This window comes from Corythoichthys intestinalis, chromosome 16 (genome assembly GCF_030265065.1).
Source record: "Corythoichthys intestinalis isolate RoL2023-P3 chromosome 16, ASM3026506v1, whole genome shotgun sequence".
NCBI classification, from domain to species: Eukaryota; Metazoa; Chordata; class Actinopteri; order Syngnathiformes; family Syngnathidae; genus Corythoichthys; species Corythoichthys intestinalis.
The window spans coordinates 42,079,545-42,104,079 of NC_080410.1; the positions used below are offsets into that span (position 1 = coordinate 42,079,545).

A 24,535-nucleotide genomic window follows, 5' to 3' on the forward strand; every position below is an offset into this window, starting at 1 on the left:
ATATATATTAAAAAAAGGCATGTCCGATATTTTTTTGACGATTCCGATACTTTGAAAATGATGTGATCGGACCCGATCGATCGATCGATCGGGACATCTTTACCAATAACACTTCATTTGTCAGTGGCATCATACGACCTTCATAAGACCCAATGAACCACCATGAAGCTTTTAACAAATTGGCTGCAAAGCTTCATTGCTTCAAGAAGCTTCATTTGGCCATCACTGCTCCCTTGGGTGAGACAGTCAACCTCTGCTGTCACCTGCTGTCAACACAATTGTTGTCCAACATGCCTCCTAGCATGTATTGCAGCGCTACAGATGTACTGGAAATAACAATCAAAATTCATGTTCTGTGCTAATTATTTCTTCAGTTACTGTTCCAGTTGTTTCATTAATTGCTACCTATGGTATTTGGTAACACTTTATTTGACAGTGGCGCCATAAGACTGTCATTAGACAATCATAATTATGACATGACACTGTCATGAGCATTAATGAATGCTTATGACAAATGTCATTTAGTGTTATCCGGCAAATGATCTCATTTTTGAATGGATGTAAAAGATCCAAGCTGGAAATAAATGAAATTAGTGCCATTATTTGCCGGATGACACTTAATGATATCTGTCATAAGCATTCAGTAATGCCCATGTTAGTGTCTTATGAAGCCGCTGTCAAATTAAGTAACCCAAATATATCAACAAATAAGCCGAACTGGACTATAAGCCGCAGCTGTCCTCACTGTGTTTTGGGATATTTCCACCAAAAGATATTAACCGGTAACACTTTATTCGACAGCGGCATCATATGACTGTCATAACACCAAATGAACCAGCATGACCAACATTCATTGCTTCAAGAAGCTTCATTTGGCCATCACCGCTCCCTTTGGGGAGACAGTGAACCTCTGCTGCTACCTGCTGTCAACACTGTTGTTGTCCAAAATGCCTCCTAGCATGCATTGCAGCGATACAGACGTAAACAATATTCACAATTCATGTTCTGTGCTAAATATTTCTTCACTTACAATTCCAGTTTTTTCATTAATTATTAGTTATGGTATTAGGTAACACTTTATTTGACAGTGGCGCCATAAAATTGTCATTAGAGAATCATAATTATGACATGATACTGTCATGAGCATTAATGAATGCTTATAACAGTTGTCATTTAGTGTTATCTGGTAAATGATCTAACTTTTGAATGGATGTAAAACATCCAAGTTGGACATAAATGGAGTTAGTGACATAGTTTGCCAGATGACACTTAATAACATCTGTCATACTCATTCACTAATGCCCATGATAGGGTCATGTCATAGTTATGACGGTCTTATGACAGTCTTATGGTGCCGCTGTCAAATAAAGTGTTACCTATTAACCCAAATAAATGAACAAATAAGCCGCACAGGATTATAGGCTGCAGGATTCAAAATGAAGGGAAAAAGTAGAGGCCAATAGTCTGAAAATAACGTATTTTTCAGACTATTAGCCGCTACTTTTTCTCGCCGTTTCTACCCTGCGCCTTTTATAAGGAACCGCCTTATTTATGTTTTTTTTTTTTTTTTTTTTTTAATACAAACGAGCTTCATATTTTCTTGTTAAACATTGTTATTTCCAAATTTTGCCATGACTTGAATATGGCTCCATCTGATAATATATTCTGCTACAAAAGAACAATTTTAAATGGATCGGCATCCACTATTTGCTACGACAAGAGAAAGCGATTGATTAGCCGTTTTCAGCTGGCACTTGGAGGACTTTATTGCCACAGTATGCTACAACAAAGCTGTTATATAAGCGCTAGCTGTCAACCGTTTTTAAGAAGATTTTATCCGCTTCAAGATTAGAAGGCAAGGTAAAGTGGATTATATATATTTGCAAATGTAGTGTCTTGTTTTTAAAGTTAGTTTGTGCTTAAGAATTCAGACAACACGTGTTGGTGATTATCTTGTTGATAAATATGTTTTTGATCAATTAAATATTTCAGTGTAACATCTATGTAAATATCCAATGTGATATGGACACCTTCAGCTTATAGTCAGGTGCGGCATATATGTGGATTTATTTTTAAAGTTTTGTGAAATTTGGCCGGTGCGGTTTATAATCAGGTGCGCTTCATAGTCCAGAAATTACGTTTTTTTTTCATTCGTTTACGCACAATTTTTTAAATTTGTCTAATTTTTATTTATGAAACATTTTAACACATATTTTGCTGTGGAATTATTAGTGTGATTATTTTATGTTAGGATTTTTAGTCATAGAGGTCCAATTGACCCATCTTTTTGTGAAGAAAAAATAGGTATTTTGGAGTATTATTTGGGGTGTTCTGCTTGGCTTAATGAAGGTTAATGGCACATGTGTACGATTAGATTAAATATTTTAAAAAACAGTTTCTGACACTTAATTTTTTTTGCCATTGAGGGCGATAGACATCCGATCCATTTTTGACCGGGAGTGGCTCATGAACGTACCATAATTATCGGACTCGAAGGCCCTCCTTTTTTTTTCCTTTTTTAATCCTGCGGCTAATAGTCCAGTGTGGTTTATTTGTTGATTTATTTGGATTAATAGGTAATACTTTATTAGACAGCGGCGTCATAACACTGTCATAAGACTGTCATAATTATGATATGACACTATGATGGGTATTACTGAATGCTTATGTCATTAAGTGTCATCCGGCAAATTATGTCACTAACTCAATTTATGTCCAGCTTGGATCTTTAACATCCATTCAAAAGCGAGATAATTTGCTGGATAACACTAAATGACATCTGTTATAAGCATTCATAAATGCTCATGACAATGTCATGCCATAATTATGACTGTCTAATGACAGTCTTATGGCGCTACTCTCGAATAAAGTGTTGCCAAATACAATCGCTAGCAATTAATGAAATAACTGGAACAGTAACTGAAAAAATAATTAGCACAGAACGCGAATTTTGATTGTTATTTACATCTGCAGCGTTGCAATGCATGCTAGGAGGCATGTTGGATAACAACAGTGTTGACAGCTGGTGGCAGCAGAGGTTGACCGTCTCCCCCAAAGGAGCAATGATGGGCAAATGAAGCTTCTTGAAGCAATGAAGCTTTGCAGCCAATTTGTTCAAAGCTTCATGGTGGTTCATTTAGTATTATGACAGTCGTATGATGCTGCTGCAGGGGTGAAAGTGGGCCGGAACGCACCGGCATACGGTGCTTTGATCCCGAAAATATGACGCCAACTGTCAAAACTCAATGTTTAATAAAAATTTTTAAAACCTGCCACGCTGCCACACACGCATCTCCAATAAGAACAATCTACTAATTTTAGATTTACATATACACAAGTGTTAACAATACAAGCCTAATAAAGAGCTTGCTTAGCGTCATCCGTTTCCACTGATTTTTGTTATTCATTTATTTTACGTAGTTCTCCCCAGCGTCTCTCTCTATCTGACAAGTCGCATTGCCTGTACCCCTTTTCACACATATTACCAGGGAATTTCCCGTATAAGGTAACGCAGGATTTACGCTCGTCATTGCTTTCATGCATGATAAGATTCCGAGAATGAAGCCGGTTGGACGCTTTCACAGACTTGTCCTGTGTTGCCCACTGGTACTCTCTGTGCGTGGAAGGCTGCTGGGCGATATTATAACCTGGACATCACGTCATTTTTGGTCAGAATTGTCACAATGTTGGTCAAATCCTGTCGTGTTTTGTTCCGGAGGGAGCGTTCCCGACGTGTAACTGCAACCAATTAAAGGTCATCAAGAGGTAAGATTGGGCCTAAAAAAAATCCAGCCCGACCCGCCCGAGCCTGATCAATTAACTTGATTTGCAGGCCCGAAAACCCCCCAAAATGTAATGTTTTATTTGTAGGCCCGAGCCCGGAAAAAAAAAAACACGAAATTTTATATTTTATTTTTAGGCCCAAGCCCGAGAAAACCCCCTCAAAAAAACCCTCAAAATTCTATGTATTATTTGTGAGGAGGAGAGGGAAGGGATGCTCCAGTCAGACCTGGACAGATCACTGCTTGCTGCTTGGAAAAACGGACTGGTTGCGTTTTGCGTGATCACATTTGGTGACAATGCCTGTGCATTAAAGCCTGTCTTTTGTAACAAATTCTCTGTTGGCAGAAAAAAAACGCAACTTTTCTTAATGTTTAAATAGTCTACATATTTTTATGATCATTTTAAATGCATTTACACAACAAAATAACGCTGGAAAAGTTTGTAAAATGTAAATAAACAGATGCGGTTTTGCATCGCAGAGGAGAAAGAGTAAAAAAGAGGGCGCATGGCACGCTCTGGCTCTGCAATGACCATACAGCGCCTTGTCTTTTTATCCCAATTTTTTTATTTGATAACAAGTATTCCTTTGTTTAACATCCATACATCGTTTTGGTATACGTATATAACTACATATTGATTTTAAAAACTTAGCGAGAACCCCGGCCCGACCTGAACGTAATGATTGACATTTTAATTTCGTTATGTTTTCAGTTTAATTTAGCCATTTCCGGCTTGCCCTGTTTATAGCCCTGCTTTCACATATACCAGGCGAAAACCAACGCAGGCATGGTGAGAACATGCAAACTCCACACTGGAAGGCCAGAGCCCGGGATTGAACCCTTGATATCAGAACTCTGAGGGGAACGTGCTAACCACTGTGAAACCTGTTGTGTTTAATTGTGTGTTATATTTATAACTGTGCCAAAAGTTCTTGCATGTTGGTGGTTTTAGGAGGTTTAAGCCCCCCCCCACCCCCAAAAAAAAAAAAGTTCTGGCAAGAAATTCTAGCCACTTTCACCCCTGTGCTGCTGTCAAATAAAGTGTAACCGGTTAATATCTTTCGGTGTAAATATCCCATAATACAGTGAGGACAGCTGGGGCTTATAGTCCAGTGCGGCTTATCTATGAACAAATGCATTTTTGTGCCAAATTTGGTGGGTAGCGGCTTATAGTCAGGTGCGCCTAATAGTGCGAAAATTACTGTACGTTCCCAGTCAAAAATGGATTGGACGTCAATAGCAGCCAATAGAGGTTAATTTTTTAAAGAATTTTTCAACACTTGTACATAACAAGAGGCTTAAAACACCATTTCCATTTGACCTTATTGCATGACTCAACCTTATTTGTTCCTACAAATCCAATTCAGTGTTTGAAAATCCTCTCGCCTTAAAATTTTTCAGTGTCCAATTTCCACATTGCATTGTAGACACGTTCCTACTTCATAATCTTGGTCCATCTCGATTGTCAAAGAGTGGAAATCCGAATCGTTTTGTAAGTCTCAGCCCAAATGATTCACTTACATCATTAAACAGATGAGGTGTGAATTTTGAATTTCGATCCAGGAAGTGCTTGCTCATCAGCCAGTATATTGTTGGTTTAACATTTATTTTTACATGAGTAACAGCCATTCTTATCCAAGCTCTTTAGGACAGCTGGATATTCAATTGGGAGCTGCAACGTCGTATAGTTTTACAAGGACAGTAACTCGCCATCTCAACATCATCCAGAATCAAATGCATCCCAAGGATGAAGATCTGCGACATCTGAGCGAAACTTAATATAGGTCCAGTTGGCAAATGTTCCATCATTCCTTAAATGGAATGGTAAAACAGGCATTTGAACATCTATGTGGTTTTAATAGCTAGATGCAGATAAGATGTACAAGTGTTCTGCAACTATATACCAAAACCATTCGGCTTCAAAGTTGCTGGCCACCTAGGGAAGATGCAAAGGCAGCTCAAATTGTATACATGTGTAATGAATATTTCTTGAGTTAGTGGGATTCTAAATTTGCTCCAGTATTTATTAGAGCAAAGGAAGGTTTAAAGACCGCTTGATTGATTCATAGTCGTCGTCATCTATTTGGAGACATTCTTCGGACATTGCTCTCACACCTCGCATTTTATTGGCTTAGCTCAAGCATTTCTGTCCAGGCTTTTAGTAGTATTAAATATCATGTAACTTTCAAATCAAATTATAGTGTTCAAATTTTCATTTACTGGTCATTGTCTTGTGAGGAATAATATTTAAAAGTAGGATTTCAAATTTTGGTAAACACACGTCACATTTGCATCTCAGTAAAAACAAAGATTTTCGGTGTTCAAAAAATGATGTTTTAATCAGTATTTTAATCTGGTATGCGTCGCGGGCACCATTGGTGCTCAGTTTCACCTTCAGACACAAAACGGCTACCGAAGCTCAGGTGTCAGAGGATGTCTCTGATGTTATGACATGACCAAATCGAGTTGGGATCATCTGCTGAGCTTGTCATGTCCCCCCTATATAAATGCAAGCGCTTTGCTTCCACTGTCAACCGACAAGCATCTTACCCAGGTTAGTGCTGTGCGTCTTGAAGCTGTTGATACCGCTTATTGCTTTTTAACGGATTTATCATCCAAAGATTTACAGTAATTTCATTTTTGAATGCTTATGAAAAAAAAGAGTTTTAGGTTGTTAGTTTTAACCTAGCGCAGCTCATTCTATAGTAGCTGTTTATAAAGCTAAGAAATACCAGTGCAATTCATTATCGAATTTACCATGTGAATACCGTCATTTTCGGACTATAAGCTGCTACTTTTTTCTTCACTTTGAATCCTGAGACTTACAGTATTTTTTTGATTTGTTTGACCTAATAGTAGTAATACAGTGATCCCGAGCTATATCGTGCATCAAACTTCGCCCTCTGACTATCCATTAAAAAATATATACAGTACTGAGGGATCACTGTAATAATAATGATAATAATTGGGCAAATTTTGTCGAAAACTCCATTTACTGTATGTCCAGCTCGGATCTTTTACATCCATTCAGAAGTGATCTCACTTTGCCATATGACGTTAAATGACATCTGTCATAAGCATTCATTCATTCTCATGACAGTGTCATGTCATAATTATTAGAAATAATTAGCTCAGAATATGAATTTTGATTGTTATTTATGCTAGGAGGCATGTTGGACTACAACAATGTGCACAGCAAGTGACAGCTGAGGTTGACTGTCCCCCCCCCCAAGGGTGCAGTGATGGCCAAATGAAGCTTCTTGAAGCAATGAAGCTTTGCAGCCACTTGATTTAAGGCTTAATGGTGGTTCATTTGGTCTTATGACAGTTTTAAGACAAATAATATAGTATTATATATAAATTATATATTATATATATATATATATATGTAAATAAAGTGTTACCGGTTAATATCTTTTGGTATAAATATCCCATAAGATCAGGGGTGGGCAAACCGGTCCTCGTGGGCCGCAGTGGGTCCTGGTCTTTGTTCCAACTGACCCAGCACAGATAGTATAACCAATGAGGTTTCAGCAGAAATGAGAAGCACCTGACTGCAATCAACTGATTGCACTTCTAAAACAGCTGATTGGTGAAAATGTGTCGTCTTAATGGGTTGCAACAAAAACCCGCACCCACTGCGGCCCTTTGTGGAATAGTTTGCCCACCCCTGCATAAGATAGTGAGGACTGTTGCGACTTATAGTCCGGTGCGGCTTATCTTTGAACAAATGCAGTTTTCGTGTCAAATTTGGGCGGTTTATAGTCCGAAAATTACGGTACTAATATCGAGTTGTAAATGTTTTTTGATCATTTTGTCTTTATTATTTTTCAGGCTCACCAACAACATAACGAGCCCATTCTTCTTGTTTAAGTGAGGTACGTTGACGAGATATTCAAGTTAACGTTATTATCATTTATAAGAATGTCTTGCTACATAAGAATGGACCGTTTATAGGACGTTCATCGAACTCATTGGCTGCTATTAATGGCTGCAGACGTGCAGTCCATTTTGTCAAAATAGATTGGACATCTAGCGCCGTCAAGGGCATTGAAAGTTGAACATTCATTGCCAGTTTTCCTAGTTTAAATGAACTGGACGTCTATCACTGTCAATTGCAGGCAATGAGTTATATGATATAAAAAAAAAATAATAATAGTAATAACTTTAGAGTGCTTTTGGGGGCCATAACCAGAGTACATTTCTGTTTTTATTCATTTTAAGGTTATTCATTTAGTTTTAATTACAATTTATGAATTTATAATTGTGTTTTTAGTTTTAAAACACATATATAACAAATAGGGCTGTCAAAATTATCGCGTTAACGGGCGTTAATTAATTTTTTAAATTAATCACATTAAAATATTTGACGCAATTAACGCACATGTCCCGCTCAGACAGATTTAAATGTCAGTAGAGTGAAATGCCCACTTGTTAATTGTGTTTTATGGAGTTTTGCCGCCCTCTGCTGGCGCTTGGGTGCGACTGATTGTATAGGCTTCAGCACCCATGAGCGTTGTAAGTAATTATTGACATCAACAATGGCGGGCTACTAGTTTATTTTTTGATTGAAATTTTTACAAATTTTATTAAAACGAAAACATTGAGGGGTTTTAATATAAAATTTCTATAACTTGTACTAACATTTATCTTTTAAGGACTACAAGTCTTTCTATCCATGGATCGCTTTAACAGAATGTTAATAATGTTAATGCCATCTTGTTGATTTATTGTTATAATAAATACAGTACTTATGTACCGTATGTTGAATGTGTATATCCATTTTCTGTCTTATCTTTCCATTCCAACAATTTATTTTACAGAATATATATATAATTTACAGAAAAATATGGCATATATTATAGATGGTTTGAATTGCGATTAATTACGATTAATTAATTTTTAAGCTGTAATTAACTCGATTAAAAATTTTAATCGTTTGACAGCCCTAATAACAAGTAATGATTGATACTAAAAAAAAAAAAAGAAAATAGGTAAGGGTGGTAAATCAATTTTATGAATATGAGTTTTTTATTGGAAAATATTTGAAAAATATGGAATAAAATAATAATCAAAACATACATAAAGGTAATATATAAAATATTAAACCATAATTCAAGATTTTTTTTAAGGGGGGGGGGTTCAGTTTTTTGGGCCAAAATCAAAATCTAGCAATTAGTTATTCTGAAGATTATGAAAAGGAGAAAGAGTTTGTTTCACGCTATTACTTCTTTATTGGGGCTGACTGCACAAATAAGTGGAGGGAAAAGATATTTATGATATGATTAGTCTTAAAAATATATGAAAAAGCCATGAATCACATTTTTGGTGAAAAAAATTGTGTGATTTTGATTTTAGGCCATATTGAACAACCCTAGAAAAAAATAATACAATTATAATTAAGACTTCGACATACGTGGGCATTAGATTTTGGGTTATGTAGGCCACACTAGTATACCAAATGTTAATATATACGGTATGCCAAGTCTTTATAGCAAGTTACATTGTTTTAATTTGACCCAAAATATACACTTATCCAATGAAAAGTTAAGCTATTCAAAAAAATAATGGCAAGTGTTTGTTTCAGTCGGAAAAAAAGTGCCATCATGGGAGACAAGGACATGGACAGCTTTGGGCCGGCGGCCATTTACCTCCGCAAGCCAGAAAAGGAGAGGATCGAGGCTCAGAATACACCTTTCGACGCCAAAACCGCCTACTTTGTCACGGTTCCTGATGAGATGTACCTGAAGGGTAAACTCGTCAGCAAAGAGGGTGGCAAAGCTACCGTTGAAATCCTTGGAAGTCCTGGCAAGGTAGGTGAAAAAAAGTCATAAAATACGAGACAAGTAGTACAGTATTAATTTTTACTGCATCTCACAGACCGTCACCGTCAAAGAGGATGAGATCCACGCCATGAACCCTCCCAAGTTCGACAAGATTGAGGACATGGCCATGATGACCCACTTGAACGAGCCTTGTGTGTTGTATAACCTCAAAGAGCGTTATGCGTCTTGGATGATCTACGTGAGTTTTCAATACATGGGAGTATTTCATCGTCACATGCATTTTCGCTGCTCACGTCTCATCTCTGCTTTTACAGACCTACTCTGGGTTGTTCTGCGTTGTCGTGAATCCCTACAAGTGGCTCCCAGTGTACGACGCGACATGTGTAACAGCATACAGAGGCAAGAAGAGGATTGAGGCACCTCCCCACATCTTCTCCATCTCTGATAACGCCTATCAGTTCATGCTCACTGGTAATATATCCTGAATTTAAACCAACACAATGTAAAAATACAACAATCAGTATCAAACTTATATGATTACTTCTTTTATTTTAGACCGTGAGAACCAGTCTATCCTTATTACGTAAGTATTGAAAACAACAACTTTTCTGGGAACTTTGAGCAACTGTACTGAAATGTCGTTATCCTCCTCAGTGGAGAATCCGGTGCCGGAAAGACTGTCAACACCAAGCGTGTCATCCAGTACTTTGCAACAATTGCAGTTGCTGGAGTCAAAAAGGAAACAACTGGAAAGATGCAGGTAAGACTAAAATGATAATCAGATGGGTATAGATCTACCGTATTGGCCCGAATATAAGACGGTGTTTTTTGCATTGAAATAACACTGAAAAAGAGGGGGTCGTCTTATATTCGCGTTCTAGACATTGCGCCTGACACTGCGCCTGATACGAAAACCCTGAAAACTACGCTGAACGGAAAAGAACGAATTAGAGACCATCGAGGACACGGCGGCAATTCTTGCATGTTTGAAGGGAATAGTTTCCATCGGCGACCAAATCTAGCGTCTAATGACGAGAGTGGAAGAGCAGACAGATTTAGTATAAGGTAGTTTTTTTTAAAACATGACCACTCCTTGAGACGTGCTGATTTCCGCGAATCATCAAACCCCATCGTCATCGAGTTACTACGAACCCACTGAAAGTGCCAACCTCAGAGTAGAAACTAAAATGGTTCTCGGAACTCGAGTTCCTGGTTTCTAGTTCCTACACTGCGAAAGCGGATATTATTGACACACCTGACAGGTTGCTGTGTCAACGAAGGCATCATCTAGCATAGAGTGACGTCCCGTATGTGGTCTCAATCTGTCTGGCAAAAAACTGATTTATGTGCTTTGTGATTGTTCAGACTACAAAAAAAAACCCATCCAGTTTTAATCTGGTTGAGCTAAAAATCGGATTTTTGCTGCCAGTCTGAACAAGGCCTGAGTGTCATTTAGTAAATTATGTCACTTTTGATGCAAGGATCAGATCGGAACAGCTTTGTAGTTCACAAACAATCATGGCAATAACTGCTGTTTTAGTTGGAAAAATCTAAGAATACTTGGTGTTTTGCTGCGTACGGTACTTATTTACCGAAAGAGATTCAACTCATTGGATAGCATTGACGGTGATAGATGTATAATCATTTTCAAATGGGAGGGTAGGCAACCCTCCCAGTTCAAATGGATTGCACGTCTACTATTGATAAACACATTTAAATTCAAATCTGAAAGATGAATGAAGCCACATGATTGGACGTCTATCATCGTCGATGATGGAGCTGAATTAGTCTGCTAAAATCTTTGTTGACATCATAATTATGTCTTTGCAGGGCTCCCTGGAAGATCAGATCATTGCAGCCAACCCCCTGCTGGAGGCTTACGGTAATGCCAAGACTGTGAGAAATGACAACTCCTCTCGTTTCGTAAGTCATCAACATATAGCGGTGTACTTATAAACACTGATGTTAACTCTTAAAATGGCAAACTGACATGTCACGGTTCACACTTTCAGGGTAAATTCATCCGTATCCACTTCGGTTCTTCCGGCAAGCTGGCTTCAGCTGATATTGAAACTTGTGAGTTTTCTATTAACCAAATCAGTCACACACAAAAATTTGGCTCTAAATTGAATTTCTATACGTCCAACAGATCTGCTGGAGAAGTCCCGTGTCACCTTCCAGCTGTCTGCTGAGAGGAGCTACCATATCTTCTATCAGTTGATGACCGGACACAAGCCAGAGCTGCTGGGTATGTCAAGTCAAAAACAACTAAAGCGCCAGTAAAATATGACGGAAAACCGTGTCATGTATTCCCATCATTTGATTCCAGAGGGTCTTCTGATCACCACCAACCCATACGACTACCCAATGATCAGCCAGGGTGAAATCACTGTCAAGAGCATCAATGATGTTGAGGAGTTCATCGCAACAGATGTAAGGATAGGAATCAAACAGCTTATTTGAATTTGATCGATCTCCACCAGAAATTAAACCAACTGATGCGCATTACAGACAGCTATTGACATCCTGGGATTCAGTGCAGAGGAGAAACTTGGCATCTACAAGCTGACTGGTGCTGTGATGCATCACGGCAACATGAAGTTCAAGCAGAAGCAGCGTGAGGAGCAGGCTGAACCTGATGGCACTGAGGGTATGTCTTATAAAGATATGTACATCAAGACCCTGTCCGCGTCTAAAACCAATTCTAAATAACTGTCTTTTCATCAGTGGCTGATAAAATCGCCTACCTCGCTGGTCTGAACTCAGCTGATATGCTGAAAGCTCTGTGCTACCCCAGAGTCAAAGTCGGTAACGAGATGGTGACCAAAGGTCAGACCGTCCCACAGGTCAGTTAAATGTTTAAACTCCAAAATACAAAAGACGATCAATATCAAAATTTCAAAGAACCACGAGAACTGCAAATGTTATATGAGAAATTGCATTTGTAGGTCAACAATGCTGTCTCAGCTTTGTGCAAGTCCATCTATGAGAAAATGTTCTTGTGGATGGTCATCCGCATCAATGAGATGTTGGACACAAAGCAGCCGAGGCAGTTCTTCATCGGTGTGTTGGATATCGCTGGATTTGAGATCTTCGACGTAAGTAACAGAACACTCAAAGTCAGCATGTACGCATTAACACAACAGTGGATTAATTCTATATCTGTTTTGTGTAGTTCAACAGCTTGGAGCAACTGTGCATCAACTTCACCAATGAGAAACTGCAACAGTTCTTCAACCACCACATGTTCGTCCTGGAGCAAGAGGAATACAAGAAAGAGGGCATTGAATGGGAGTTCATTGACTTCGGTATGGACTTGGCTGCCTGCATTGAGCTTATTGAGAAGGTGAGACTAGTCTTTCAAGCGAGATTCGGTTAGATTAACAATCATTCTGACAAATCATTTTCACTCTACTTCAGCCAATGGGCATCTTCTCCATCCTTGAAGAGGAGTGCATGTTCCCTAAGGCCTCTGACACAACCTTCAAGAACAAGCTGCACGATCAGCATCTTGGCAAGACCAAGGCCTTTGAGAAGCCCAAGCCCGCAAAGGGCAAGGCTGAGGCTCACTTCTCTCTGGTTCACTATGCTGGTACTGTGGACTACAACATCACTGGCTGGTTGGACAAGAACAAGGACCCACTGAACGACTCCGTCGTCCAGCTCTACCAGAAGTCTGCAAACAAACTGCTGGCTATGTTGTACGCCGCACATGCTGCCGCTGAAGGTATTAAGCTCATGCTCTTGCTAACAATCCACCATTTGATGAAGATGATTGACGAATACTATGTTTTGGAAAAACAGATAGCGGTGCGAAGAAGGGAGGAAAGAAGAAGGGTGGTTCTTTCCAGACTGTCTCTGCTCTGTTCAGGGTAATGTGGGGGGGACATTTACCGGTTCCATGATTAGAAGTTGCCGTTTGTAAAAACTGCAATATTTCACCTAACAGGAGAACTTGGGCAAACTGATGACCAACTTGAGAAGCACTCATCCTCACTTTGTGCGTTGCTTGATTCCCAACGAATCCAAGACCCCAGGTTTGATGTTTTAACTGATAAGCCATTTTTCTGAATTGCAAACATTCAAAAGACAAAGAAAACTGAACCCATTCTTCTACTCACAGGTCTTATGGAGAACTTCTTGGTCATCCATCAGCTGAGGTGTAACGGTGTGCTGGAGGGCATCAGAATCTGCAGGAAAGGTTTCCCCAGCAGAATCCTCTATGGTGATTTCAAGCAGAGGTCAATTTAATTTTGCAAACTTTTAACTGAGTGACAGTCAGGCTAACGGGAAAAGTAACCAAACGATACATTTCATTCGACAGATACAAGGTACTGAATGCCAGCGTCATCCCTGAGGGTCAGTTTATTGACAACAAGAAGGCTTCAGAGAAACTGCTGGGCTCCATTGATGTGGATCACACTCAGTACAAATTCGGCCACACAAAGGTGAGTCGCTGGGATGACGTCGTATTCAAGCCATATGCATATACTGTAATTTCGACTTTGGTTTGTTTTCCACCAAGGTGTTCTTCAAAGCTGGTCTTCTGGGTACCCTTGAGGAGATGAGAGATGAGAAACTGGCTGAGCTGGTGACCATGACTCAGGCTCTCTGCAGAGGATACGTTATGAGGAAAGAGTTTGTGAAGATGATGGAGAGGAGGTACGCCTAAACTAGTTTCTGAAAAATAAAGGCTGTAAAAAAAGGAAACATATTCCAATAAAACATCAATTGTGTGCCTTTTTTCTTTCAGAGAATCTATCTTCAGCATCCAGTACAACCTGCGTTCCTTCATGAATGTGAAGAACTGGCCATGGCTGAAACTGTACTTCAAGATCAAGCCTCTCCTGAAGAGCGCTGAGACCGAGAAAGAGCTGCAACAGATGAAGGAGAATTATGACAAGATGCAATCGGATCTGGCTACTGCTCTGGGCAAGAAGAAGGAGTTGGAAGAGAAAATGGTTTCCCTGCTGCAGGAGAAGAATGACCTGCAACTGCAAATAGCAGCGGTAAATAAAATGTATAACACTGCTCTAAATGCAATACCTAACTGTACTTTACCATATCTGAATATAAAATGTCGATTCAACAAATACATCACTCGATAAATTCTCGGTTCACATGTAGGAAGGTGAGAACCTCTCAGATGCCGAGGAGAGGTGCGAGGGGCTCATTAAGAGCAAGATCCAGCTCGAGGCCAAACTCAAAGAGGCGACTGAGAGACTGGAAGATGAAGAAGAAATCAACGCTGAGCTCACAGCAAAGAAGAGGAAGCTGGAGGATGAATGCTCAGAGCTGAAGAAGGATATTGATGATATGGAACTCACCTTGGCTAAAGTGGAGAAGGAGAAGCACGCCACTGAAAACAAGGTGAACTTTATTTCTATTTCACTCAAAAAAACAAAGTCATGAAGTCAACTGAACCAACAAAATCAAAATATTTCAGGTGAAAAACCTGACCGAGGAGTTGGCCACTCAAGATGAGTCTATTGCCAAGTTGACAAAGGAGAAGAAAGCCCTCCAAGAAGCCCACCAGCAAACACTGGACGATCTTCAGGCTGAGGAAGACAAAGTCAACACTTTGACCAAGGCCAAGACCAAGCTGGAACAGCAAGTGGATGATGTAAGAACACCACTTCGTTGACATCAAATATTTTCCTGATAACAACTTATCTAGGACAGTACTGTCAATGTTCAGTCATTTCAAGATTATAAATTATAGTAATGAAATCATCGTGTAACAGCTTGAGGGCTCACTGGAGCAAGAGAAGAAGCTCCGCATGGACCTTGAGAGAGGCAAGAGGAAGCTTGAAGGTGATCTGAAACTGGCCCAGGAATCCATCATGGATCTGGAGAATGACAAACAACAATCAGATGAGAAAATCAAGAAGTAAGAGGAAGAAACATATTGGAACCTAGAGATTCCTGCTAGCTTCAGAAACAGACCTTAATATGTATTCTCCCTTTTTTTCCTCAAAGGAAGGACTTTGAGTTAAGCCAGCTGCTCAGCAAGATTGAGGATGAGCAGTCTCTTGGTGCTCAGCTCCAGAAGAAGATCAAGGAACTCCAGGTAAATTATATTAAAACTTATACTCAAAGGTCTCATTGTGTTTCAGGTCATTCACAATTTTGTCAATACTATCATCAAACCTAGGCTCGCATTGAGGAGCTGGAAGAGGAGATCGAGGCTGAAAGGGCCGCCCGCGCCAAGGTGGAGAAGCAGAGATCTGACCTTTCTCGTGAGCTGGAGGAGATCAGCGAGAGGCTGGAGGAAGCCGGCGGAGCAACAGCCGCTCAGATCGAGATGAACAAGAAGCGCGAGGCCGAGTTCCAGAAGCTGCGTCGTGACCTTGAAGAGTCCACCCTGCAGCACGAAGCTACAGCAGCCGCTCTCCGCAAGAAGCAGGCCGACAGCGTTGCCGAGCTGGGCGAGCAGATCGACAACCTCCAGCGTGTCAAGCAGAAGCTGGAGAAGGAGAAGAGCGAGTACAAGATGGAGATTGATGACCTCTCCAGCAACATGGAATCTGTTGCTAAAGCCAAGGTGAGCATTCTTCATGAGCGAGAAAATCGGAATTATCATCTGCTAATTATCGAGAATCTAATGTTTTTTTGTTACTAGGGTAACTTGGAAAAAATGTGCAGGAGTCTGGAAGACTCTCATGCAGAGCTTAAGAGCAAATACGATGAGAACTTCCGCCAGCTTAATGACATGAACGCACAAAGAGCAAGGCTCCAAACTGAGAATGGTAAGTCTGCCAAATAGATCACGTTATAGTATAGTGTCATGGGTCTTGATTGTTGTCGACACTTTGTCTCTTAGGTGAGTTTTCACGCCAGCTTGAGGAGAAAGAAGCTTTGGTTTCCCAGCTGACTAGGGGCAAGCAAGCCTATACTCAGCAGATGGAGGAACTTAAGAGACTTGTTGAGGAAGAAGTCAAGGTATATGAACGTGCATCTTCTCAGAGTTGTGGGAATTGGCTTACTTGACTTTAATCCTCAATTCCTTACTCTGCTTACCAGGCCAAGAACGCCCTGGCCCATGCTGTTCAGTCTGCCCGTCACGACTGCGACCTGCTCAGGGAGCAGTATGAAGAAGAGCAGGAAGCTAAAGCTGAGCTGCAGCGAGGAATGTCCAAGGCCAACAGCGAGGTAGCACAGTGGAGATCCAAATATGAGACTGATGCTATCCAGCGCACTGAAGAGCTGGAGGAGGCCAAGTTAGTAATTTAGACATCACTCTTAGCTCAGTTAATTGTTCTCAGAGTAGCTCATGTTTTGCACATGACTGACGACCAAAATTTCATGCCACTAACAGGAAGAAGCTTGCCCAGCGTCTCCAGGATGCTGAGGAATCCATTGAAGCTGTGAACTCCAAGTGTGCCTCTCTGGAGAAGACCAAGCAGAGGCTGCAGGGTGAGGTGGAGGACCTCATGATCGATGTGGAAAGAGCTAATGCCCTGGCTGCTAACCTTGACAAGAAGCAGAGGAACTTTGACAAGGTAAACAAATTGATCCAAATCAAAGATATTTGTTCATTGCTAAGCCTGAAAAATTGTTGTAGGTCCTGGCAGAATGGAAGCAGAAGTTTGAGGAGGGTCAGGCCGAGTTGGAAGGAGCCCAGAAAGAGGCTCGTACTCTCAGCACTGAAATGTTCAAGATGAAGAACTCTTATGAGGAGGCTCTGGATCAGCTGGAGACCATGAAGAGGGAGAACAAGAACCTGCAGCGTGAGTAATTCCTACTTATAGTGGATGAATCTCACTGGAATTAGAATCTTTAAGGATATATTTATGGCAGTTTTGGACAATCATCATAAAAGGATATGTTTTCTAATATATAGAGGAGATCTCCGACTTGACTGAGCAGATCGGTGAGAGTGGCAAAAGCATCCATGAGCTGGAGAAGGCCAAGAAGACCGTTGAGTCTGAGAAGGCTGAAATTCAGACAGCGCTGGAAGAGGCAGAGGTAAAATTTCATAATACCATGATTTGATGTGATTACAATAACACATTGGATTACATTCAAAATATCAACGTTTTCCTTCAGGGCACACTGGAGCACGAGGAAGCCAAGATCATCCGTGTCCAGCTTGAGCTCAACCAAGTCAAGGGCGAGGTTGACAGGAAGCTGGCCGAGAAGGACGAGGAGATGGAGCAGATCAAGAGGAACAGCCAGAGAATTATTGACTCCATGCAGAGCACTCTTGATGCTGAGGTCAGGAGCAGGAATGACGCCCTGAGGGTCAAGAAGAAGATGGAGGGAGACCTGAATGAGATGGAGATTCAGCTCAGCCACTCCAACAGACAGGCTGCTGAAGCCCAGAAACAATTGAGGAATGTCCAGGGACAACTCAAGGTGAGTTCCTCATCCCTACATGCTATTAGGCAGAGGACTGATGATTTCTTTTTTGTCAGGATGCCCAACTGCACCTTGATGAGGCTGTCAGAGGACAGGAAGACATGAAGGAGCAGGTGGCCATGGTGGAGCGCAGAAACGGCCTGATGCTGGCAGAAATCGAGGAGCTGAGAGCCGGTCTTGACCAAACCGACAGAGCACGCAAAGTGGCCGAGCAGGAGCTGGTCGATGCTAGCGAGCGTGTCGGACTGCTGCACTCTCAGGTTCGTGTTCGGCAATTCAAACCAAATTGTTTCTTTAGCTAGATGCAAAACAGATCTAACATACGACTCATTTTCCCCATACAGAACACCAGCCTTCTCAACACCAAAAAGAAGCTTGAGGCTGACTTTGTCCAGGTTCAAGGTGAAGTTGAAGATTCTGTTCAGGAAGCACGTAATGCTGAGGAGAAAGCCAAAAAGGCTATCACTGATGTGAGCCCAATCACAAACCCAGAGATGCCACAGTGGTTTAAGAACAGACCGAACTAACATTTTTATTTTTTCAGGCTGCCATGATGGCCGAGGAGCTGAAGAAGGAGCAGGATACCAGTGCTCACCTGGAAAGGATGAAGAAGAACCTTGAGGTCACTGTCAAGGACCTTCAGCATCGTCTGGATGAGGCTGAAAGCCTTGCCATGAAGGGTGGCAAGAAGCAGCTCCAGAAACTGGAATCTAGGGTATGAACTTTAAACTTCATCAATCCAGATCTGGCAACTCATAATACTTTTAATTTCTTTGGAGATTAAATGCACCATATGATCTGCCCTGTAGGTGCGTGAGCTTGAGGCTGAAGTTGATGCCGAACAGAGACGTGGAGCAGATGCTATCAAGGGAGTCCGCAAATACGAGAGGAGAGTGAAGGAGCTGACTTACCAGGTACAACTGTGATTTCACGTTCTACCACATTAATGTCTCATTACTGACTATGCAATCATTTACTCGTAGACTGAGGAGGACAAGAAGAACGGAATTAGGCTTCAGGATCTGGTGGATAAACTCCAGTTGAAAGTCAAGGCTTACAAGAGACAAGCTGAGGAGGCTGTAAGTTAAACTGCATCCATCTTAACATTCCAAGTTCACATAACTTGACTTAACTGTGTGAAATTGACCAATTTACACCACAGGAAGAGCAGGCCAACACTCACTTGACCAGGTTCAGGAAGGTCCAGCATGAGATGGAGGAGGCTCAGGAGCGTGCTGACATTGCAGAGTCTCAGGTCAACAAGCTGAGGGCAAAGAGCCGTGATCTTGGAAAGGTAACTTAGTACAACTCTGCATCACATTGTGTCCTTTTTTAATATGAAAGGGAAAAAGGATAATAGATCAATTTACTTACTTCCAAACTGTAAAAATACACTCAAGGTACATTTTTTGACAATTTAATACAGAAAAATAAAATTTAATAAGCTCAATCAATAATATCCATCCATCCATCATCTACCACTTAATCCGGGGTCGGGTTGCGGGGCTAGCAGCTTTAGCAGGGAAGCCCAGACTTCCGTCTCCCCAGCCACTTCAACCAGCTCCTCCGGCGGTATCCCAAAGCGTTCCCAGGCCAGCAGAGAGAAATAATCTCTCCAACGTTTCCTGGGTCGTCCCCGGTTGTCCTCAGGGCCTCCTGCCTGTGGGACATGCCCGGAACATCTCTCCAGGGAGGCATCCAGGAGGCATCCGATCCAGTTGCCTGGGCCACTTCACGGATAACCAAGATTCTCAATCTTCTTGGCCGTTTGGCTAAGATCAAGTTTAGTATCTGTTGTTATCAGATTAATATCTGATATGTACCCTATCCAGGGACCATATAATAAATTGATTTCCGAAACAGGGAGGTAGAATAAGGGCTTGCTCCGTACACTCTACGCATCGACCTGGTATTGCAGTACCTCCAGGAATGGTGCCCGGCCTAGCACAGCCCGAAAAGTGGGTCCCCCTTCCCATGGGGTCACCACTTGTGGAAGGGGCCAAAGTGGTTGGGTGCGTAGGAAGTTGGGCGGCAGCCAGAGGTGGGGGCATTGGCGGTCCGACCCCTTAGCTACAGAAGCTAACTCAATCCATAATAATAAATTCAAATTGATTATCAATATTAACTTATGAGGACAATATGCCAAAGAATTTGACCGAAAAAACAAAACTTAATAGAACAAAAACGACAGTGTCATTGGACACAGTGACAGTTTTTATTTTTGCTGCAGGCAGTATCAGCTCCTTTGCTATGGTGTGGGGTTATTTTGCACTGAGCAACTTGGTAGGCCACCTTATCTGATGCTAACAGTGCTCGCTGGTTTACTGATGTAACACTGACAAAGCGGGACGATTGTTGGCAATATTTGGCACGTTTTCGCTGAAAAAAAAAAATCAAGCGGCTTATCAATGTAATTGGGGTCTAATGTCTTTAACTCATTCACTCCCAGCCATTTTCACCGGAGCAACCCCCTTCACTCCCGGCCGTTTTACTGGATTTTGACTGATTTTGCAAGGCCCACAGAAAATTCTGTGGCGTTGGCCAGCGCTTCAAGGATAGGTGGAAATTGGACTATTTCTTCACTAAAATATGCAACAACTGTGTCCGCCTCATTTGCAAAGAGACAGTCACTGTTTTTAAAGAGTTCATTGTGAGGCGATATTACCAAACAAGACACGCTGACATGTACGACAAGATTACGGGGAAATACGTTGCAAGAAACTGAAGCAACTTGAAGCTAGTTTAATTTCACAGTAGGATTTTGCAAGACCCCAAGAGTCGAAAGAGAACGCCACAGAGGCTAGTTGCGAGATTGTTTAAATTATTAATTTAAAAATATAATAAAGCAAATGTGACGCACAGAATCGCTTGCTAAAATTTGCTTAAATATATTGTTCTACGTAAAGGACGTCAGCCAAGGTCGGCCCCCCACATTTTTACCACACCAAATCTGGCCCCCTTTGCAAAAAGTTTGGACACCCCTGCCTTAGGCCATATGCACCACCCCCAACACCCCACTATTTGAGAAGTACTGCATTAGGGCAATTGCTTTTCAAGCATCTCTTCCCAGTTTGAATTACTTAACTTATCATTTCTCTTCTTCTCTTCCTAGGCTGATTCTGCTGAGTAAGAACACCACCAAGATGCCTTCGAACTGTGTTCATAAAATATGACAAATGTTTAAAGGCTCTTCAATAAAGAATGTATTTATATCACTATCATGAGTAATTGTTTTCCTTTCTTCAAACATTTCACTGTACTTGCAATTGATAATGAACTGATGAATAGTTTAAGGTCTCGCCAAGTGTCAGCTGGGAAAAATTCTAGCTCACTCGAGACCTTCAAGATGGTAATGAGGATACGCGGCGTAGAAAATAGACGGCTGAATGGATGACAGATGTGACAAGACGGAGGTTTCGCCCTGTTGAGCTTGTTGTCCGACAAGTATTCGGCGTCAAGCAACATGGTATAAATAACTTAAGACTTCTTTGAAAAGTATTCTCTAATTTCCTATTTCCCAAGAAAGAACCTTGTTTCAATTCATCTCTAAATGTACATTTTCAAAGTCAGCGCCAATGAAATTTAACGAAGGCAAAAATATGTTTCGTTCTCCAACTTTCTCGTTTTAAGAAAGTTTACAAAAGTCCAAAACCAACACAAACGGACCCTGCAAGGACATATTCATCATTATTCAAGCAGCATTAACAGATGTCAGCGTCTTACAGTATCAAGTGCAGAAAGCGGATTAGGTTCATTTGGCTTGCGTGGAAATTATTTTGGGCCTGATCTCAGATGTGTTGCCAAGTGTTTACTTATCCATTTAGGGACACGCATAACTGGTCACTAAGCATGTATGGGTAAAACGGCATCTTTAATTTTATGACAGAAATGTGAGATGCACATGCAACGGAAGACCAGTGAAGCTTGGGCTTGTTTCCGAAATTAAACATGATACAAAGCGCTTTTGAACATGATGGACAAAAGATGAAGAAACTTATCCACGCTTAATAATATCCTATTATAAACCTAGATTGCTAATCTTCCCAGCATTAAGAGTAATTACAAGCACAGCGTAATCCAATTAATACAAGTATTGCGGATACATTTCAGCCCGAGGTAGAAAATAGTTTTTATGAAAGATGCCAATGAAGTCTTGAGGGAATGCAAGCGCAGCTTTCTTTTCACTTCAGATATCTCAAACATGCAAGTGTCCTGCAACTGAACACCGGTGGAATTTGGATGAGTCTCCAGCTATCCTGTCCTTCAAACTATCACAGATTAATGAGGCCTGATGTTCATGACATGTTGTAATGTCCTTTTAAATCACGAACTACATTTATTGGACGCTTACACAAACAATTTTCCGCTCGGTTCTATCAACGTGTGTCCATTGGACGGCGGTAGTGATATCACTGTCATGCCTACACTTAGAGGCAGCAGTGATCTTACCACTGGATCAGTGGTTGGCAGCTCAAAATGTTGGGAAAAAAAACAATAATAAAATATGTCTGACGCCGCAAAATATCAAATGCCTTATATAGGCCTTACAATGTAGGGAACACATGCTGTGTGTACGAATCTATATTAGCTTTATTAGCCTACTATCAAAATGACTAGTGTAATTTTCGGACTATAAACAGCTACTTTTTTTCCTTCATTTTGAATCTTGCAGCTTATAGTTCAGTGCAGCTTATTTGTTGATTTATTTGGGTTAATAGCGATAGCAATTTCTTCAGTTACTGCTCCAGTTGTTTCATTAATTGCTAGTTATGGTATTTTGGAAACAAATTTGACAGTGGTGTCATAAGACTGTCATAAGACCATCATGGGGGAGACAGTCAACCTCCACTGTCAACACCTTTGTCGTCTAACATGCTTCCTAACATGCGTTGCAGATGTGAATAACAATAACAATTCATGTTCTGTGCTAATTATTTCTTCAGTTACCATTCCAGTTGTTTCATTAACTGCTAATTCTGGTATTTTGGAAAAAAAAAAACAGTGGTGCCATAAGACTGCCATAAAACCATCATAATTAAGACATGACAGTATCATAAGCATTAATGACTGCTTATGACAGGTGTCATTAAATGTCAGCCGGCAAATTATGTCACTAACTTCATTTATGTCCAACTCGGTTCTTTTATGTCCATTCAAAAGTGAGATAATTTGCCGGCTGACACAAAATGACATCCGTCATAAGCATTCATCAATGCTCATGGCAGTGTCATGTCATAATTATGATGGTCTTATGACAGTCTTATGGCACCACTGTCAAATATGTTTCCAAAATATCAGAACTAGCAATTTATGAAACAACTGGAACAGTAACTGAAGAAATAATTAGCACAGAACATGAATTTTGATTGTTATTTACATCTGTGGTGCTGCAATGCATGCTAGGAGGCATGTTAGACGACAACAGTGTTGACAGTAGAGGTTCACTGTCTCCCCCATGATGTCATGATAGTCTTATGACAATCTTATGGCACCACTGTCAAATGTGTTTCCAAAATACCACAACTATCAATTAGTAAAACAACTGGAACAGTAACTGAAGAAATAATTAGCACAGAACATGAATTTTGATTGTTATTTACATCTGCTGCACTGCAATGCATGCTAGGAGGCATGTTAGACGGCAACAGTGTTGACAGTAGAGGTTGACTGTCTCCCCCATGATGTCATGATGGTGTTATGACAGTATTATGGCACTACTGTCAAATATGTTTCCAAAATATCAGAACAAGCAATTTATGAAACAACTGGAACAGTAACTGAAGAAATAATTAGCACAGAACATGAATTTTGATCGTTATTTGCATCTGTAGCGCTGCAATGCATGCTAGGAGGCATGTTAGACGACAACAGTGATGACAGTAGAGGTTGACTGTCTCCCCACAATGATGTCATGATGGTCTTATGACAGTCTTATGGCACCACTGTCAAATATGTTTCCAAAATATCAGAACTAGCAATTAATGAAACAACTGGAACAGTAACTGAGGAAATACTGTATTGGTTGTTTAGTGTTTTTTGCATTGAAATAAGACTGAAAAAGTGGGAGTCGTCTTATATTCGGGGTCTAGACATTATACCCATTCACGACGCTAGATGGCGCCAGATATCATTGAAGTGATGTTCTGTCATGACAGGTCTCAGCTACTCTCAAGTTTAACCAGTTTGCATTATTTTATTGCAATGTTTTTCCTTATTCAGATTTGTTTCAAAACTACAGTTACAGTTAGACCTCACTTTGATGGTTAATGCAGTTATTGCAATTTTGTTGTTTTATCACAATTGATTGGTTTATTTACATTTCAAAAACCGGAAGCCATTCATTTACGAATGTGATTGCACTTTAGTTTACATATTTAAATGTTCAGATATTAAGATTTGAATGATGCAAAATAATATGCTTTTTCCCTCAAATATATTGTTATAATCATTTGTTTCAGATGTACTGTAATTATTTTCTGTATAAAAAATAATTTGGTGTTCAAAAAGTCTTTTTTCAAACTTGAATCTTGAAAAAGAAGGGGTCGTCTTATAATCAGGGCTGTTTTATATTCGAGCCAATACGGTAATTAGCGCAGAACATGAATT

The 24,535-nt window shown here is 40.5% G+C and overlaps 1 protein-coding gene and 1 non-coding gene across 2 annotated transcripts in view; both read left to right on the forward strand.

Moving 5' to 3' along the window:
* The first annotated feature begins 7,622 nt into the window (after nt 1-7,622).
* The window catches only part of LOC130931711 (uncharacterized), a 39,915-nt gene continuing 23,002 nt past the window's right edge, over nt 7,623-24,535 (forward strand). The window contains 40 exon segments of the mRNA XM_057860690.1: nt 7,623-7,660; nt 9,370-9,595; nt 9,663-9,806; nt 9,883-10,039; nt 10,124-10,151; nt 10,223-10,328; nt 11,399-11,491; nt 11,581-11,644; nt 11,718-11,816; nt 11,898-12,001; nt 12,080-12,218; nt 12,296-12,414; nt 12,517-12,666; nt 12,744-12,914; nt 12,989-13,346; nt 13,349-13,440; nt 13,518-13,605; nt 13,692-13,809; nt 13,893-14,016; nt 14,094-14,230; nt 14,322-14,577; nt 14,696-14,938; nt 15,015-15,191; nt 15,313-15,458; nt 15,548-15,638; nt 15,723-16,112; nt 16,191-16,317; nt 16,392-16,510; nt 16,592-16,788; nt 16,887-17,070; nt 17,133-17,298; nt 17,412-17,536; nt 17,618-17,926; nt 17,986-18,189; nt 18,274-18,399; nt 18,474-18,644; nt 18,739-18,843; nt 18,913-19,008; nt 19,092-19,223; nt 21,042-21,055. Coding sequence (XP_057716673.1) covers nt 9,389-9,595; nt 9,663-9,806; nt 9,883-10,039; nt 10,124-10,151; nt 10,223-10,328; nt 11,399-11,491; nt 11,581-11,644; nt 11,718-11,816; nt 11,898-12,001; nt 12,080-12,218; nt 12,296-12,414; nt 12,517-12,666; nt 12,744-12,914; nt 12,989-13,346; nt 13,349-13,440; nt 13,518-13,605; nt 13,692-13,809; nt 13,893-14,016; nt 14,094-14,230; nt 14,322-14,577; nt 14,696-14,938; nt 15,015-15,191; nt 15,313-15,458; nt 15,548-15,638; nt 15,723-16,112; nt 16,191-16,317; nt 16,392-16,510; nt 16,592-16,788; nt 16,887-17,070; nt 17,133-17,298; nt 17,412-17,536; nt 17,618-17,926; nt 17,986-18,189; nt 18,274-18,399; nt 18,474-18,644; nt 18,739-18,843; nt 18,913-19,008; nt 19,092-19,223; nt 21,042-21,055 — 5,876 coding nt within the window. The 5' untranslated portion in view covers nt 7,623-7,660; nt 9,370-9,388.
* On the forward strand, nt 19,682-19,872 carry LOC130904982 (U2 spliceosomal RNA). The gene has a single exon (XR_009060986.1). It is a non-coding gene; the product is annotated as a U2 spliceosomal RNA (small nuclear RNA).